This window comes from Mytilus edulis, chromosome 8 (assembly GCF_963676685.1).
Source record: "Mytilus edulis chromosome 8, xbMytEdul2.2, whole genome shotgun sequence".
Taxonomy (NCBI): Eukaryota; Metazoa; Mollusca; class Bivalvia; order Mytilida; family Mytilidae; genus Mytilus; species Mytilus edulis.
This window is the reverse complement of record NC_092351.1, coordinates 41,008,808-41,029,749: the sequence shown is the minus strand read 5'-3', so window position 1 is coordinate 41,029,749 and position 20,942 is coordinate 41,008,808. Positions and strand designations below refer to the sequence as shown.

General features: G+C 32.6%; 2 protein-coding genes across 2 annotated transcripts in view; one reads left to right on the top strand and one right to left on the bottom strand.

Annotated features, from left to right (window-relative positions):
* The window catches only part of LOC139485581 (von Willebrand factor D and EGF domain-containing protein-like), a 51,583-nt gene that overhangs the window by 6,893 nt on the left and 23,748 nt on the right, over positions 1–20,942 (top strand). Inside the window, exons 3-4 of the mRNA XM_071270173.1 lie at positions 4,630–4,818; positions 11,292–11,354. The gene's annotated coding sequence lies outside the window, so the exon portion shown is untranslated. The remainder of the gene's footprint in view (positions 1–4,629; positions 4,819–11,291; positions 11,355–20,942) is intronic.
* LOC139484087 (jerky protein homolog-like) lies at positions 18,742–20,684 on the bottom strand. Its single transcript, XM_071267812.1, has 2 exons — positions 20,678–20,684; positions 18,742–19,472 (listed from the first exon to the last, which is right to left on the bottom strand). Exons 1-2 carry the CDS (start codon positions 20,682–20,684, stop codon positions 18,742–18,744), a joined length of 738 nt encoding a protein of 245 aa, XP_071123913.1.

Genomic DNA, 20,942 nt, shown 5'->3' with positions numbered 1-20,942 from the left:
AGTTTACACTTAGTACAAAACGATCGTGCTTACAATTTAATGAATTTTCTGTAAAACATTTTTTTATAAACTGAAATGTTTGAAGTTTCCAAATTAAATTTCCGATGGGACATTTCCGTACATCATATTCTTTTGAAAATATGTATTCAAATTTTAAATGGAGACAGCCATGTTAACCAATACTGAAATATATCACGTCATAGAATGTTCATGCAAAATTTCGAAGAGTCACGTGAACATTTGCGAATTGTGCGAGTTTTATGTCCCGAGTTTGTTACATGGGACAACGCTAAGTAAACGTTTTTCGGATAATCTATGTCTTCCTAAGCCTATGCATATTATATTTTTATTCTTTCTCTATCATAATGTGAAAATGTAAGAATCAATCATTATTTTCATGTATAATTTGAAATATTTATTTCAGCATTTCTATAAAAAATTTCCGGTCAAATATTTACTTAACGCTATTTTTCGTGGTAGTACCAATATCTAACGTTGCGTCATAGCTGAGTTCCCTCGTATTGTTATGTTTACCAACAAAATCTTCTCGTCAGTGTGTAAAGATATTATTAATATTATATAAATAACACATAGCTGAGAGGGTGATAGAGCAGATTGTTACTCCGAGAAAACATTGTCAACCGGTGTTAGAAAAAAAAACCCACAAAATTAAGCAAGATGTTTTAATTTGTTTTCATTTTGACAGTCAAATAATAAAATCTGAGCCAAAACGTAAAACTTTAGCATTTGTATTTAATTACTTGATGTAAATCCAATTCATTGTCCTTTAAACTATCGATTTTTGATTGGTCTAGACGCGAGGGTAACATTCAAAAAAATTGTCACCCTCTCAGCCACGTGATAGGGTAAATTAACACCCTCGTATCAGTCAATCAAAATATGGCATTTTAACGTGAAGTATAATAATATCAGTGATGATACACATACGTCATGAAATTGCAATAAATTCGAATACATTGATGGCCCGAGTTTAATTACGTATCATTTGTTGTCAATCTTTAAAAAAACGTTCGATACCAGAAGGTTTTTTTTCTCACTAAAACATTGTTAAAATGCAGATATATCGCTATGAACTTGTCATATTTTTCGTAGCAAAAACCAATTTTGTCCGGGTAGAATGAGTCCTCGATAGAGCAAGAGAAGCAATTTGTTTAAAGATTATGTTATAACCGAATCAAATCTGTAATGCGGCGTTCACACATTACCGATTATTGCTCCCGTTTGAGATCAGACAGCGATAAGACACGAAAAGTGAAAAAGTCGGATTACTATCCTCAATTATCTGGAATGTCCTATTATTGTCTGAACGCAGTCTTTTAAGTTCGTAACAGATTCCTATGGGTCGGGAATGGTCCGGATGGTTCAGCGAAGCTACCCGACAGTTATGTGCGTCCAGTAACATTCAGGGAAACTCAGCCGATTTTGTCTAGTCGGATTACAAGCGTGACTATGTCGTGACAGATTCTGCTGTATCGGATCAAAATCCTAACAATGTCCGGGTTTTCTGGACGGTGTCTTGTGGAACGGGAATGATCTGGAGAAAAAAAAAACTTTTATAATTTGTATTATACATTTTGAAGAATATTATAATCCTCACAACAACCATAATATCCCTATTTCTCGTAACAAACATGAGCTAAGAAAACTCTCCAAGAAAGTTCTTAATGTCCCGACTTATGAGTCTGTCAGTAGTACTATAATTAATGTTTGACGTAAATTTAAGACTGAAGTTATTACAAATTCACCAAAAGTAGTGTAAATTTTAAATTCTCGAATTTTAGAATTTCAACCTAGTACATCCTTAATACTTATTCACTCATTGGGGTTTTCCTTTATTAATAAACTCATTTATTCTAAAACCAGTTTTTTGCAGGATACGGGTTATGTTCCTCTCATATATGTTATGATTGTATCATACTAAACCCCTTACGGGAATGTGAATGTGCTTGATTTTCAATTGTTGGCGACATAATCTTTTAGTTAGTCTATTCGATATCATGAGCTGATATGTCAGGAACTACTAGAAGTCCTTAGTATCTCTGTTTGTTTTGTTCACACATAGTTGTCAATATAATGGAATTGAATGCGACTGTCACACAAGTGAGAGGTTTGGTTAACGATAAAGCCAGATTTAATCCATCGTTTTCTACGTGAGAAAATGTCTGTTCCAAGTCAGGAATATGACACTTGCTATCCATTTGTTTGAGGAGTTTAAGCTTTTGTTTTTACCATATAAGTAGGAATTTTCCGCTTTGAACTTCCTCGGAGTTCATATAAAAAAGAAGATGTGGTATGATTGCCAATGAGGTAACTATCCACAAAAGACCAAAATGACACAGACATTAACAACTATAGGTCACCGTACGGCCTTCAACAATGAGCAAAGCCCATACCATAGTCAGCTATAATAGGCCCCGATAAGACAATGTAAAACAATTCAAACGAGAAAACTAACGGCCTTATTTATGTAAAAAAAAATGAACGAAAAACAAATATGTAACACATAAACAAACGACAACACTGAATTACAGGCTCCTGACTTGGGACAGGCACATAAAAAATAATGTGGCGGGGTTAAACATGTTAGCGGGATCCCAACCCTCCCTTAACCTTGGACAGTGGTATAACAGTACAACATAAGAATGAACTATAAAAATCAGTTGAAAAAGGCTTAACTCATCAGATGGACAAAAATACAAGTGGACGTGGCCGGGTAATTATACATCCCGACACAAAAAGAAGAGTATTGTTATTTTATTTGTTGCTAATCCATGTATCATTGTAATGATGCTTAGTTTCATAAGTTGCTATTTCTGATATCGGACTCGGATATCTATTAAACTGGACGTATCACTGTTTGTTTTTTATTCTATATTAGCTAGATGTATAGGGGAGGGTTGAAATATCACAAACATGTTTAAACCCGCCGCATTTTTGTAAGTCTACGGTAGTGTATTTTTTTTAATTTAGTGCATTCATATGTCCTTTGTGTGCGTTAGTTTCTATATTGAAGTAAAAGAATGAGACAACTATTAACAAGAATACGTTAATGAACATTTCAATCTTGATACTTTAGCGTACGATTGCCGTTAACGATGAGCAAAAGAAAACTTAAAACAAAAGCAAGATCGTATAGTAAGTCTTTGGAGGCCATGTTATGAAAAGATCTAAAACATATATATTTATGTTGTGTACAAGTTATCATTTTGTACAAATTATGATTTGTACTAAGAAATTGTACAAATTATAATTCGTATTTTGACTTTGTACAAATTGTAATTTGTACAAGAAGTGTTTGTTCAAATTACAATTTGTACAAAATTTGACTAAAAATCACTTATAACTTGTACAACAATTTATAATATATATCTTAATATAAAAAAGGCATGAATATATATACTAATGATTTTTTTTCAATGACCACATAGTAAACCTTATTTTGCAAAATACAAAAATAGTTCTGTTTCATTTGTTTGAGCACGTGAGTGAATTATGCCTTCGGTAATTGCACAATATATTTAGATTTTTACATTTAGAAGTGTTTATGTATACATGAGGGAAAAATGAATTGTCACTGGAACCAATTTCTATTATGCAATCAGAATTTTAAATCTTTTTTTATTCGAGCGTCACTGATGAGTCTTTTATAAACGAAATGCGCATCTGGTGCAAATACAAAATTTCAATCATTGTATCTTTGGTGAATTTATTCATAATTATGTTTTATTTATTTTTTGAATACCGGTAACTAAAAGTATTTGAAAAACAATATTTAAAAAAAAAATCTTACTACAATGTATAATCATATAACGAAAAAAAGTAATATATATAGGTTGACATCATCTTCGATCTTATCTACAATTTTATGCACATTTCTGCGTTATATTTAAATGATTTTCTAACGGTTTAAAAATGTACAGTAATGTATGGTATCAACATTGTTGACTTTACCATTTATCAATTAAACATAGAAAATATTTGTTTTTTTAAATCATCAACGTCCCCACAGACACGGAAATAGCTTACAAGTTGTGATATTAAGGGATGACATCAAAAGATCGATGTAGCATAAAAAACTTAAATCAAATAGTTTAGGGGTTGGGGGGTTGGGGGGGGGGGGGGTAAAATTCTGCATTTGTATATCTAAAATCGATTTTTACATATATTCCTTTTGGTAAATCAATTTTTCTCAAATTAAGTTAAGAGGGGGTGGGGTGTCAGTGAAAAAACTATGTGAATTAAGTTTTTTTATCCTACATTGAACTTTTGATGTCGTCCCTAACACATTGTAGGAAGGAGTTGATTTTTGTTTGACGATCAGATGATGTATGCATTCCTGTTTGTGAAGATTCAAATAACGAAAATATATTTTAATCGTAATACAAACCTGCAAACTAAATCTAAATGTACAATACAAAGACCTAGCAAAACCTTCACCAAGGATAATTAAGTAACAAAAATTTAAAATCTCGTTCTGCATAACTTTTGAAAAATAAATCCTATCTTGGATTAAAGATTTATGTTACAATGTAATGGATTGGATGCAAAGTATATAAACATTTTCAAAAACTGTACATTTTTTTTTTTTTTATATTTACATATAAATAGATGGACTCAAACCAAAAGAAGATGTTTATCCTACAGAAGGTAACCCGCCAGTAACCAGAACAGCATATTCGTCACAAAATGACGGAAATTGTAAAGCTACACCGATACAAATACAAATAAAAGGATGTACTGGTTTCTACGTTTATTACTTGAAGCCAACAAGCAGATGTTCGTCAGCTTATTGTTTCGGTAATACGAATTTAAGCTATAGCTTAAATATCTATACATCTTAGTTGTAAAAAGAACCACACAATTATGCTTTTCCAATATAATTTCGTGCTTGTTATTTTCATTCTTTCATGTAAAATGACTCCTAATATCATTACTGTGTTGCATGACTATGGTTGGGAAAATGTAACAAAAGGCAGGTGTTACCTATGATGGAGTACAAAGTATGTGTAATTTTCTTCCTTAAATTGGATTTTTTACAATATTTAAACTACTGCAACAGTAAAATTGAGAATGGAAAAGGGGAATGTGTCAAAGAGAAAACAACCCGACCATAGAGCAGACAGCAGCCGAAGGTCACCAATTAATGTGTCTTCAAAACACAGTAAGAAAATCCCGCACCCAGAGGAGTCCTTCAGCTGGCCCATAAACTAATATGTATACTAGTTCAGTGATAATGGACGTCACACTAAACTCCGAATTGTATACAAGAAACTAAAATCAAAAATCATACAAGACATACAAATACCATAGCCTCCTGACTTGGGACAGGCGCAAAAATGCGGCGGGGTTAAACGTGTTTTTGTAGATATCATCCCTCCCCTATACCTCAATTCAGTGTAGAAAAAACAAACAATCAACAATACGCACAGTAAAACCCAGTTTCAGAGAAGTCCGAGTCCGATGTCAGTATAGGTAAATAATAAACTAAACAAAATGACAATAATACATAAATTAACAAACGACTACTAGCAGCAGTTACTGACATGCCAGCTCCAGACCTCAATAAAACTGATCGAAAGATTATGTCTTCTTCATATGAATACCAAGCACAGAATGCTTTAATTTTATATTTTAAAAATATTTGACATTCAAAAACATAAAATAAAGAATTACGATCAATTATTTTTTTAACATTGGCTTCATCAAGGACTGAACTTTACTTTACCAAATTGCAAACACTAAATTCCCAGCATACTATAAATTGCCGTTGACAAAGTAACGAAGAAACGATGTTGGTCCGCCTGTAAGGTTTGACATCTTTTCCAATGTAAAAAAAAATCTACTGATAACGTTATTAATATCAAAATTTTAATTCGATAAAAATTAAATAATCTTTACTTAAACACTTGAAAACGACGAAGATACAATGTAAGCTAAGTACCTATAGAAGGTCGGCTAGGGAGTATCCGCCATAATTACACATTTCGGAATATGTAAACTGCAATTCTGAATTTATAAAATGCAATTTCTTAATTTGTAAGATGCAGTTTTCTCAATTTTTAGAATGTTTTTCTTTATTTGTAACACATTTATTTTCATGTGTCACATGAATTTCTACATTTCCTGATTTGTGAAATGCAACTCCTTCATGTTTCAGTACAGTTTTCTTAATTGGTAAACATATTTTCTTCGTTCGTTATCTAAATTTCTTCATTTTGATTATTTGTGAAAATATTTTATTGATGCTTTTCTTTTTTTGATCTTTTTTGTTCAACATAGTTTCTTCATTTGAAATCGTTACCAGAAAATTATAACTTTTTTGATTTGTAAAATGAAATTTTTATGTTTGTTTATAGGAACGTGTATTTTTTTGGCAATCAAAATGTTAACATTCTCTATCTGTAAAACATAAATACTTGCTTTTGTGTCATTGGCGTTCCCGCTGACAGTCTATGAAAAGATCCGTTTCACAAGAAACACTAAAAATTGAAAATCAAGAAATTCCAAATAATTCATAAAATTGTTCCATATCTTCCGAATGAGGTCGCTAACATCTAACTCGTACTTAAGGGCAAACGATACAGTTTCGATCCCATGATTTTTTTTTACACATCTAACAAAACACAAAGTGGACGTGGCCGGGTACTTGTATATCCCAACAACAAAAGGACACTAAGTACTTATCGCATTGGATGTGTATTTTTTTTATCAGGACCTTCTCTAAAAGTAAGAACATCATAATATTCAGTATTCCCCAAAACATGTGTTATAAATGGAGGGACGTTAAATATCTTAACATATTTTGTAAAGTTTTGTCCATCGACGAAGTCCGTCTGTTGCTAATTTTATCCAAATATATACTGAAGAGGTATTTGTATCGTTAGGCTGCAGTCCTATTGACTTATGTGCGATATCTTCAATAATTTTAATCCCCTGGATCATAGTGGATGCCATGTTGCCTGTTAAGGTTTCCAAAACGTGCTTTAATTTAATTGTATATATAAATGAGAAGATAAGGCATGAGTGCCAAGTGGGACATCTCTCTATCCAGGACACAGTCTAGTAAAGTAAGCAATCATAGGTTCAACGCTGAAAATTAAGCTATAAAGGGATCTAAAATTACTAGTGTAAAACAATTAAAGGCTTTATATGGTTTTACATTAGTAATGGTTTTACATTAGTAATGGTTTTACATTAGTAATGGTTTTACATTAGTAATGGTTTTACATAAGTAATGGTTTTACATTAGTAATGGTTTTTACATTAGTAATTTGGGGCCCTTTATAGCTTGTTGTTCGGTGTGAGCCAAGGCTCCGTGTTGAAGGCCGTAAATTGATCTATAATGGTTTACTGTTATTAATTGTTATTTGGATGGAGAGTTGTCTCATTGGCACTCACACAAGATCTTCCTATATCTATTTATACATGTTCTGTACCTGTCAAATTTTAAATACAAAAATATTTCACAGTATTCTACAGTAAATATCTCATAATGAGGAACCTATCTTTTTGAAAGGTATAAAGGTACAAAGTATACAAAATAAGGAGATGTGGTATGAGGCAACTATCCACTTAAGATCAAACTAGAACACACCCGCGAAATCGCGGGCATTCAGAGCGGAGTTAAAAGTATGTAAAGTGTTGTTAGAAGTTTTATACCTCCTCCTTCATTTCCAAAATTCCCAATTTTTGGTTTTCTATCAATTTCAATATGAACATACATTTAGTATGTTATGAACATTTAAGTAAGGAGCCTGTAGTTCAGTGGTTGTCGTTTGTTTGTGTGTTACATATTTGTTTTTCGTTTCTTTTTTGTACATAAATAAGGCCGCTAGTTTTCTCGTTTGAATTTTTTTACATCGTCATTTCGGGGCCTTTTAAAGCTGAGTATGCGGTATGGGCTTTGCTCGTTGTTGAAGGCCGTACGGTGACCTATAGTCGTAAATTTCTGTGTCATTTTGGTCTCTTGTGGAGAGTTGTCTCAACATGGCAATCATACCACATCTTTTTTTTTGTAATCAATGAATTTTGTAAAATATTTAATGAATGGAGAATTTCAGAAAAGGTATCAAAAGTTCACATGAATAATTTTAGCGCTTATCTGTATATTACTATATAAATAAAGTGTATTTACTTTCAATTCTTAGTTTAGTAATCGATCCATGGTGGTCAATTGACATAGTATACAGACCCTCTCCATTTAATAAACTCTGAACAGAATTAAAGTACTATTTGTTTGTTCAAAGTATACAGAAAAACGCAAACCGGAAGTATAATCTGACTTAAAATTTCGTCCAATGACGGGACAATATCCGGATGCCTTTTTTCTCGTTTTTCTCCCAAAATAACTCAATCTGAATAATCATATGAATGGATGACAAATGCGACTATGCACTGTACATATAGGACACAGAGTCGTGTTGATTAATTTATTGTGGAAAGAAGAGAAGCGACACCAAAAATGAGGTCTTCTCGTTTAATAGTATAGATACAGTGGATGTACATGCAAGTTATTAAAGGCAACCATCATGCCTTCAACAGGAAAAAAACCATACTGTATACTCGGCTATAAATAGCACCAATTGATGATTACACGTGTTTGTTCCTAATTGTTTTTTTCTTAATAAATACATAATTTTCCTCGATTTAATTGCGTTTTTAATTATAAAAGAAGGTTTAATATCGTAAAAACATTTTTTTTTTACACTGTGAAATATAAGTGACCCCAACAGATATTTGACACCCTCTAAGTCGTCCACTTTTTTACGAAGACAAAATCCAAGGATCTCTTATTTTTTTACTATCTTTATGAAAGTTTCTGGTGAAAAGATGGTGGAATTTCATATAACACGTGTTTCCAGTTGATTGTAAACACGATGTAGTGTATCATGTATTGTTACTCATTTTGTGGACTGGTCAAAAACCAAGATACAAAATATTGCGTCATACGTAAATAAACAATAACATGTGCGAAGACATAAGTATGCTAATTCATGCATATCCATATAAGCTAGTCAGTGTTCCCGACCTGTAAAAGTGTTTATTGTACACATATCTTTTGAATGAGGCACGTCCGTGCTTCATACACAATGTGCTTGGGTTATAACTTTTACACCCCAATAAAATTACAAACAGAAGCATTAATTTCTGAAATGAATGCACAGATAATAAACCAATAAGGAAACAAATCAATTCATCATAAATATCAATAATTTGGTGGATGACTTGTATTCTTTAATAATTACATTAGATGTGTGTTTCATTATAATATTTTATTCTGATTGGCTAACTGCACATCACGTGTTATTCCGTAAGCAGTTGTATTGCTCAATACAACTTTTCATTCATGATAACACGTGCTCCAACAATAAAGTGCACAGGTGAATTAAATAATAAAATATATAAAATTCGTGTTTTCATGATCATAGCTACAAAATGTAATTATAAGTATTGAATGCTTCTTTTTGTAACTTTAAAGGGTTGTAAAAGCGTTGACCGTGCGTACATTTTTAGAATGAAGCGCTTCCGCGCTTCATACAAAATGTACTTCGGTCAACGCTTTTACACCCCAATAAATTTACAAAAAGAAGCATTCAATTCTTAAACAAATTCTAGGATTCACTTTAATTTGATATATCTTTTCCTAGTTTTAATAGAAATCGCAAAACATGATTGCTCAGTCTTTAGCTTTCTATGTTTTCAAAAAGATATGCATGAATTAACATACGTATGTCCTCGTTCCGTGCTCATGTTTACTAATGTTTTTCTGTTGCTCTTTTTTTTTTTTAATTTTTAGCCATGGCGATGTCATTTTATTTTGCTGGATAATAGGTTTAGATTTATACTAGTAAAAAAAAAAAAACTGCTAACGAAACTTTGCCCTCAGGACATTCGACCAGTGCTGATTGATTATCTTAAATGGTATCAAAAGCTTTATGCAAAATTATCATACAATAACGACATAAGATCTATTAGTGTTCTGGAAATAGAAATGTGAATATATTACGCAAATGACTACGCTGCAACCTTTCATACTTGGATGTTGATTAGCAAATGAAGAGTAAATGAGCACGGAAATGTCTTTAAAAAAAGAAAACATTGAAAATATATAAACCCCACCATATAATCATAAAAATACAATCCATAAATAAAACAAAAGTAATCCAAAATTTTGACAAACCATTGGTATTAACCAGGAAGAGTTAAGATAAAAGTATTGTGAAATTTGTATTCGGCATGGAGTTTTCCTTTGGAGGCCATTTTCATCAAAATCTTTAAATTTTAGAGAAAGCTTTTTGGTACTGGTTTACTTTGTTATGTAATGGCAATGTTCTTAGAATATATCTTTATAAATCGTATGTGGAACTGGTTGAGTCTTAAGAAATTATGTGCTTGTCAAACATCAGACAATCTGTACTAAATACTGTTGTTGTCTTCGTCTATATCCCGGTTACACCGAGGAGTGGATGTTTATCAATAGCATATCAATTAATGTATAACTTATAAACAGTCAATAATTATATTTATCATATACTTAGCATTGATACGATAGCTTTTGCATATGTGTAATGAACGAAAGTACACAAGCCATAATTTCCCACCCGGGCTGATAACCCATATCAGGGGCATCTCGTGCACAAAACCCATAACAGTGCCTCTCGTGCAAATTACTTCCAGTATTTCCGGTATCGTTTGTTTACTTTTCCATTGTGGCGTCAGATGTTTTTTTCTCAGTTTTATGACGTCAAAATTTTACGGGAACTTTTATGATGTCCATTACTAGCGGACAAAAAGCGATAAGGTGTATTGGATCCAATGGTAAATATGCTTGTACAGAACCAGCTGTTATTAAAACCAGATGTAAACATGACTAAATCCAATGATATACATTTTCTCAATGATGATAGTTTATCATGGATTGACAGGATCTGCTATTGTTGGACAAATATAGTGTATTTTATGCTGGCTGCATAATTTAACTTCTTTGTAAAGTTTTCGACTGCTCTAGTTATTTCATTTATTTATTTGCCTTACATAAAACAATTGTCGGAAGTATATGATAAAGAGATTCATACATGTCCTTTTCCATATCGGCCCGGGTATCATCCCTCAACCCATATCAGCACCTCGACTTCGTCTCGGGATGATACCCGGGCCGATATGGAAAAGGCCATGTATAAATCTCTATGTATTGTAAAGCTTTTTGATATTAAAATGTAAAAACGTAGCATTAAAAAAGACATTGTGCAATTTGTTTTCTACTTATGTAGGTGATCAAAAGAGATGTATAAATGGCACATCTTCCAAGACAGGGTTTGGTCCAAATTGTTTTAGTAAGTATATAGTTATAAAAACTAAGAATACCCATGCTACATCAAGCTTCAAAGACCAAAGTGTTGAAAAACACTTGTCATACTTCCGTAACAAAATATGTTGTTGTCCGGTTGTCCCCGCAGGTGAAGCATCAAACAGCATCGTTTTGTGTTTTAATCACATTACATTAACTGCTTAACAAATGAATCAGGTATTACAATTCACTTAGAAACTCAACATGTTCCCTCACGACCCTTACCATAGACGAAATCCTGAATAAACATAGGTCTGATCTATGATCCGTCAAAGACCAAGAACTGGCTCTTCCAACACTGTATACCCTAACTACATCAGTGTCATTTCAAACAATGTTATACTGCTGGGTATATCAAATGCTCAAAAAGTGCTGAAACAAATATATTATGTATAACAATTCACTTAGAAACTCAAAATATTCCCTCGCGACACTTATCATAGAGGGAATCCTGAATTATCATAGGTCTGTTCTATATTCCGCCAAATATAAAGAACTGGATATTCCATCACTGAATGCTTTAACAACATAAATGTCACTACAATTTTTTTATATTGCTTGGTCGTTCAAGTGTTCCACGAAACCTGTTCCTAATTCATTAACATCAATTTTATGAGCAATCAATACCGGGCTGTTAAGTTAACCCTCTTAGTGCGTAGCTAAATTTCAAAACATTGTCCAGAAACGGGTCAATTTCAGTAAAAAATACCAAAAACAGTAAATTGTTATTCAGTCTTGTATAACAGCATGTTAACTCAAATAATTGAAGAATTACCAAACATAAAGTATAGATGTTTATTTTTTTTCAAAAATAACATTATTTATATGACATGACGTAACGTCATAATGATGATCACGTCACGTCCTAAGGAAGTTTCGCGCTATTCAATTATTCAAGCACTTTGCAGTGTTTTAAGAAAACGTTCAGGTTTTGCAAAACAGCACTATACTTTACAAAATTTCAAGTCAGATTTACTTATCTTCGGTTGGTCATCTTAGATCAAATAAAATATTTTATTGGATAAAGCACCTATAAAAAAGATGGCATTGCGTATTCCAAGTGTACTTCAACAAACATGACATATATACAACATGACAAATAATGTAAATAAAACATGATGCAAAATAAGAGAAAATTCATTATATGCTGTATCTATAACTACAAGTCTATTTTTTGTATATATTTCTTCCATTATTTATGGTAGACTAACTGACACTAAGCATTGTTTTGAACTTTAAATTGTGGTTTTCTCATTGTTAATGACCGTTCGGTTGCCTGTAATTACAATGTACTTACATCCACTTCATTTAAACTTTGGTGGATAGTTGTCTTATTGCCAATCATACCACATCTGACATCTCCTTTTTTTTATATTCAAATGCTTATCTCATATATTTACAAATTTGGTTGGCATCAGCAATATTATTTTGATTAATTAAATATGATACTGATTTGATAACATTAACTTTAACCAATTTTTGAAAACTTAAACGTAAATTCTCCCAAAAGTTTTTATATTGGGGACATTATAAAAGGAAATGCGCACAATATTCTGCGTTATCTCCGCAAAATTTACAGAAACTTTCAGTTGCTAGTGCTTTATGTAAACTGTGTATCACCCCGTTTCAATAGCAAGTGATTGTGCACTTTTTTTTGATTCGTAAGAAGTAAGCTCTCATACTTTGGTATAACAAAGCATAGGTAAGCTTTTTTTAAAGTCAAACGATTAGCAAGTTATACAAAACAATCTGAGTTAAATAGTGCTGTGTTATTATTTTAACTATGCTCAAGTTGATATAATGTTATAAAGGATGTATGTAATATTTTGATATGAGCGTCACTGATGAGTCTTATGTAGACGAAACGCGCGTCTGGCGTACTAGCTAAATTATAATCCTGGTACCTTTGATAACTATACTATGACGCAATTAATTTTCAGCCTTAATTTTTTAAGAAAGACACATGATTAATGGTGTTTACACATGCACACTTTATATCCTTTTTTTTAATAGAAATGTTTAAAAATGCCAAAAATATGTCAATGCTGTGAAATGTTTTGCTATGTATACTGTAAAATGTATCTGTCTCCGTAAAAATCCTCCATCAGTGATACACTGTAATCGTCTTGTTCCCTTTTCTGTGTAGATGATGGTTGCACCGAAGCTACTGTCATCACTTGAAATATTTCTTGTGTTTACTACTGTTATTTTTTTCTATGATATGCTGATTTTCAGTAGTTGTCGTGTGTTGGTGTGGTTCATAAGTGTTTCTCGTTTTTTACATAGTTTATACCGTTGTTTTTTCCGTTTTTTTTTTTTTTTTTTACACTAGAATTGTTTGGGGCCCTTTATAGCTTGCTGTTCGGTGTCAGCCAAGGCTCCGTGTTGAAGCATGTACTTTGACCTATCGTGGTTTACTTTTATATAAATTGTGACTCGGATGGAGAGTTGTCTCATTGGCACTCATACCACATCTTCTTATATCTATTCATATCATATTTTATTTGTCATATTCATTATCATAACACATTGATGCTTAACGAATGACAAATCCAAATCAAACACACATTTTTACCTGGTGCATGCTTACTAATTACCACCATAAAATTCCTTCTTAACTGTAATATATCTTTGCATACCTGTATTTTTCATTCAGGTGTTGTAATCTGTGGATGGTGTGCGCTATTAGCTATATTTTTACATGTTTGTTTTTTGTGTTTCTTATTTTTTAGGTTCGGTTCTAACATTTTCGTTAATACCTGTTTAAGTTCTGTGATTACTATTGTTCAATAGTATATTTATACTATTTGTAAACATCAATATGTATATATTTATAGAATAAATAATTAGAGGGCCCTTCCGAATTTATATGCGTACTTCAATCTAATATTTACACATATTTAGAAAAGATATTTTATCATATATATTTACCCCCCCCCCCCCTCCCCACCCACCCAACTTATATAGCACGTGAAGCATACTAAGGAAAACATAGATTTTTGTTTAAAGCCGTGATAGATCATTATATGAGTTTTGAAAATGTTTACTGGTCTCAAATTTAAACATCGTAAGGTTTACTTCATTGAATAAATGTAAAGGGATTTAAAAATGTGTCGTTAAAAATGTGAAACTCTGATCTTTTATTGGTATAAATACAGTTCCAATGTGGTGTAACTTCGAGTCATCACAATCCACGCGTTATAAAATTATATATATAAATAATAAGAATACTTGTTCTGAAAGGTTGAAAGGCAGGATACAAAAAACTATAACACAAAATAGATTAAGTTACACATAAGTTTTCAGCAGCAAATATTTCAAAAGGTAACAACACTCGTCAAACAAAAAATGACCGGAAAAATAAAGATAACACAACACTTTTGTTTACGTCCCAAGTCACGAGTCTGTAATTCAGTGGTTGTAGTTGGATCATGTCTGTCACATATGTTTTTGATAAATTAAATTTTTATAAATTAAGCCGTTAGTTTTCATGTTAGTTTTACATTTTTTCATGTCGGGGCCTTCTTTAGCTGACTTTACGCTAAAGGCTTTTCTCATTATTTGGCTGATTCCTGCTCCTAACGGGTTCTCAATAACTCCATAGTATCTATACATTTTTGCACATAAACTAAAACTAAAGTTTATAATAGCTAATAGTGCATAAAAAAATACATTAAAATGCAGAATGCTATTTTATGCCAATTTTACAATTCGTGTCAGTAAATCAATTGTAGACTTATTTATTTATTAAATACCAACGTAGACTTTTTCGTTGTTTAATTAATTTGTTTTTGAAGAAGTAAGAAAACCAAGACATGCATCAAGTACAAGACTAAGTATAATGTGTGTCTCTCCAAATCTAAAAGAGCTACGGACATTTGTTTAAAATATTTATTTATTGTTGGGTTTTGTTTGTATTGCATTTTGTTGAGGTTGGGTTCTTTCTTCCTTCTGTTTCATACTATGATTCTTTTTTATCTTATCAATAACAGCATAAACATTGTTCATTCTAAAATGTGATAGCGTTATCATGCCGTCAAATCAATTACGACGTCGAATTACGTCAAATAATATATGACGTAATAATGACGTTTTATGAAACAGATAGGAAGAAAAAACAACAAAAATAATAATCACATGATGAATAAAATATATAAAATGTATTCAATAACTGAAGGAAAGGTGTTTTTTTTTCAGAAATATTACGAAAGGGAAAAAAATAATCATTTTTTTTTTTTACACAAAGGACATATACAGTATGTCTTTCCCGCAGTAAGCCAGGGGAGGACACATATGTCCTTCCCGCAGTAAGAAACTGCATATTCAAGAGACAGCATGAATCAGATTTCGATACTAAAATATTCAAAAGATCTTTTAGAGCAGATACAATCTAATACTCTTTCGTCGAACAATAATATTAAAACATTTGACTTTTTCTATACTTTACACAGGTATTCCCCAAATGAGAGAGTTGTTTTATCTTTTTTCCATAAAATAAGATTGCTAACGTAGATTCTAATATCATGTCTAAGGGAGGGATCACTCTGATTCAAATATAAAAATCTTCGAAACTGACATTATCAAGATGCTTTGTTTCTAGATTGACACATAATTGTTTTGATTTGAGGTTGTGTTTTTCAACAAACAATTGGCAATCCCATGGGAACTAACTCTTCTTGTCGATTAGCTACATTATTCAGAATTACAGCCATTTCATACTCTAACAATTTCGTATCTAATGGAACCTTCGAAACTTTTTTTTTCAAACCTAATAAAATGTTTGTATGTATACCATTTCGTACATCATGGAAGGTTTACATGGATGCCATTTCGAACTTCACAGAAGATTTCCATGTATGCCATTTCATACCTCTTGGAAGATTGATATGTGCATGCTTCATTGGTGTGCGAATTTGTACTCCATAGAAGATTTATATGTATGTCACTTCGTTCCTCATGTAAGATTTATCAGTACACCATTTCGTACCTAATGGAAGGTGTGTATGTGCTGCTTAATCAAACCAAGCATCGGTGTTTATAAAATTTCTACGGATAGATGCATAACCTTATCTATGTTATATTTTATAAAACCCATTAAACCATGAAAAACTTAATGAAAAATGTAATACATTTAGTTAACATGCATTAAGTCCAAGGTACAAAACGGTAGATGCATTTGGCCCATAGGGTACGAAATGGATATTATGGTGGGTACGAAATGGATATTATTGTGGGTACGAAATGGTAAATGTCGGGTACGAAATTGCAAATTTCCATACGAAATGGCAGAGGTACGAAATGGTCAAGGTACGAAATTACTTGCTTCCCATTATTCATATGGACTGATTTTATACATGAACCTCTTTTGAAGAAACATTGAAGTTAGCAGTATTATTTAACTTTACTTTCCGCTATATAGATGATGTTTTCTCGCAGAATATTTCCAAATTTATTAAACGCATTTATTTAACCGAACTTGCCAGATAGAGTTAAGTCTGCCTCAAATCTTGACTTGCATCTAAAATTACAATTAAGGTATATTGAAAACAAAACTTTACGACGAAAGAGACGAGTTCAACTTCTCAATTGTGAATTTTCAATTTCTGTGTAGCAACATTCTAGCAGCGCTTGGATACGGAGTATTATATCTTCAAGTTGATGCGATTTTTTAAGGTTTGTATTTCCAATCATGATTTCTTTTATAGAAGGTTGCTTCTTATAAGGAAGCAATTAGTTCAATAGTTTAAGTTACTAAAACCCCGTCTTAAATGTGACATACCAAATTAGACTTATAAGCGAATTTTTACTACCGTGATCAACATGCCAATTTTGAAGTAGGATCTGCTTACCCGTCCGGAGCACCTAGAATCCAAAAGTTTTTGTTGGGTTACTGTTGTCCAGTTTGACGTTTTCTTTGTTGTGTATTGTGTAATATTGTTTAAGTGTAAGTCCTTTTTTTATTAAGCCAAGTCGTTGTCAGTTAATTTTCAAATTATAAGTTTGAATGTCACTGTAGTAGGAGAGAATGGGGTAAGTGGACACATTAAGCGTATTCACACGTTTCAGCTCGCTGGGACATGGATGATATTTTCCACCTCCGTTCCAATAAATTATGTGTAGACCTTTCTTCATAATTTTAGGCATTTTTTTCAGTTCCTATCACGGGCTTGTTGGGAATCAAGGACTAGATCAAACAGCGGAAAAAGCACCACTTACCCCATGTATTGGGGTAACTGGTCATATACGAGTAAATGTAAAAGAAGTGTTCTAAGTCCATTTTCTTGGGTTAATCGCCTCGATTCCACCTTTTATTCCTACCTCCGAACTCTGTCAGATTGATTGATTATAAAACAAAATTATGTATTTCCGACTGCCGGCAACTGCAGGATGCTAATATTAACCAATATATTAGCTTTTCATACAGCATGTAACATTTTTATCAATTCAGTGTCTATCTCTCCCTTTCAGAAATGGTCTGAAAATTTAGCAAGAAGAAATTCAGAAATTTTGCTTTCATATTTCAGTCCTTGTCGGTTTTTTTGGAAGGGTATGTGTGGGATGATTTTCGAATATTGTAAATTTTGATTGGTTTGGGAATATTTTTTTTTTTGTGTGTTTTGGATGGAAATTTAAATCATGGTTATTTTTTTTTTTTTTTTTTTTTTTTTTTTTTTTTGTGACTTCTTCAAATATCCCGATGGAAACAAAGGTTCTAGTCATGATTGCTGCGTTCTAAAATCGACCCAAACTCTTCCCTTTTAATGGTATGCCATTCTGTTCTGTTTAATTTGTGTTTTCGTCCTGATTATGCATGACACGTTTGTAATTATATGTCAATCAATCATTCTTCCAAATACATGTATTTATAGTTACAAGGGAAAATTCAAAGCCCTTCTGGAGCACCTGAAGTCGCCTATTAAAGTGTTTTTTTCGGGTCCGTGTTTCTCATTTGTTTTTAGTTTCGATGTTATATGTTGTTATTTGTCCTTGTGTGTCTTGTCTTATTTGTTCCCGGGTTTGTCTGTTTAGTGTTATCCACTTTTTTTGGATAGTGCTTCAGCACTTCTTTTTTTTTTTTTAATGTTTTGATTTGGTAAATCTTTAAATTAATATCCAATGATATTAAGAGGATATAACATATTTAATGATCATGATAAATATTGACAACACAATCCACTATAATAATTGGTCAAAATTTGAAACATGTCAATGTTTGTTACACACGAAGTGTAAAAGTTTATGCCCACACTTTCCAGTATACGACACTCATGATACCAATCGCTACATCTCGAACATTTACCCCAGTCTTCATCGTCAGAGTTGTCATCCATGTAGTTCCCGTTACAATAAGTACAGGTAACAATAAATGAACTCTAAATGCATGCAAATAATGTTTTTGCTGGTGCATTGCCCATCAATGTTTGGCTTACTCTTTGTCCCTTAAAGATGAGCATTGGTGGTAGAACTCTTGCCTCTGCATTCACACAGCATAACGCAGTTACATTTTCGCCTCGTTCTCCGCTTGTTTTGGAATGCACACTCTTTTGGCCTCTTTTACCGACAGCCTTTGATGGATCATGTACGGTACTCACGCCAGTCTCATCCGCATTAAAAATTTGCTGGGGCTTATCCTTAATGTTCAGTTTATCCATGAAACTTCCAAGCTTTTGAAAGTAAGCTGAAATGACATTTGGATTCAGCATTGAACTTCGTGCTGCGCTAAGACCCTCTTGTATGCGTACAGATGAACATGGATGCCGATCTCTAAAACATTGCCACCAATCATAACCGGCACTTTTCTTATCATTGTTAAAACAATGCTTTCTCCCCGACCTCACGGCTATCTCGTAGGCTAGCTTTCGGACATCTGTGATAGTTAAACCAAACCCTCTTTCCTCCATTCTTAGTATATGCCCGACCAGAGCTTCTTCATCCTTTATGGCAAGTACTGTGGCTTTTGTTGCTGGTGAATCCAGATCCATAGTTTTCAGTCTCCGAAGTAGTGTTGTTCTTGGTATATTATATAACTTTGATGCTTTCAATTTAGACATGCCCCCACTTTCCTTGCTTTGGAGTCCATCCTTTTTTGTTTCTAGCCTTTTTGCTGAAATAAAAAAGATGTTGGTTGTATTGCTTTATATGAGTGTTTTATACACTATATATATATATATACATATTTAACAACTGAGACTGCCGTCGATATACAAGATTGCGGGAGAACACATATTATTTACAAACATTGGCTAATATTTGTAACTGTTTATCAGATTCTCGAGCTCTTTGAGATGTAGCAAATTAAACATGCTTTTACCCCCCCCCCCCCCCCTTTTTTTCTTTTGGATTTGTTCATATGTACCTAAAAATCCTTTGGAAAGCCTTTTATAACCTTTTGCAAGTTTTCATAAATTTTGATGCACAACACAAAACAATAGAAAAGTAAAGACACATACCAAGTATGTTTATTTTTTTTATGGTAATGGGGTAAGTGGACACCTCGGTTGTTATCGTGTTTTTCAAGAAACGGAAACAAATTTATTCCTTGTCGACCATTTAAAGTGATACATTTTATTATGATGCATTTGTTGTGGCTATTGAATTATAACTAAGCATAAAGGGGGTTTGTGTGCACTGATCTGCTTTAGGATATGTTTTATGCAAATTTCTGTTTTTTTAATGAATGATATGACGTCATATTGAAAGCTACTTGCAACACGGCACCGCTTCTTCTGTTTTACTCAAAGCAGCAATTTTCCGCACAGATAAACAAGTCTTTGGGTTTGAATCGTAATCCTTGATATCCAAGTTCGATCAAGTCAAGTTATTTTCAACGGAATCCCACATACATTTATTGTAAAAGACAATTTTGAGAACGTACATATTCGGCGGGTATACGACATGTATGCCGCCGTATTGCAGAAGCAGGATGTTTTTATTTAGCTAGTTGTGTAATTTTATGCCATTGTACTATCAAAAGAATCATTGAAAGTCTCATTTTAAGGCCATATTTGTCGTTTTAAGAATCTCAAGTATGCATTCACGAACGTTTGTCGCCGAACGGGACAGATTTCTGTGTGTTATGTTATTAAAACAAACGTATGATTCATTATAACTACTAATTATCTCTCCTTCCATTATCGCAACCAGCAAAAAAAATCATATGCCTGAATATTTACTACTAAGGTGCATTGACCTTCAATTTACCTTTTAACTTTTCTTTGACTGTTCGTTGTGTTGATCAGCTACGTGTCTGACGGGAGACAACTTGCATTAAGACAGCTACCGGAAATAACTAACGCAGTGACCACTTACCCCACATGTCCACTTACCCCAATCTCCCCTATAACGTATCTTTCGCCTATCTTTTACATTTATTGTTTTTTAATCATCAAAAGTAGCAATACTCATGAATAAAACACTACGTGTGTTTATTTTAACATTGAAACATTAAATTAATATCGGATTGATGTAAAGCAATTGCAAGTCTAGTAAAACTAGCATCATGTGATCAATATTTTGTAATATAATTACAATAAAATACATATAGTATGTATACGGAATCTTCCGAATAAGATTG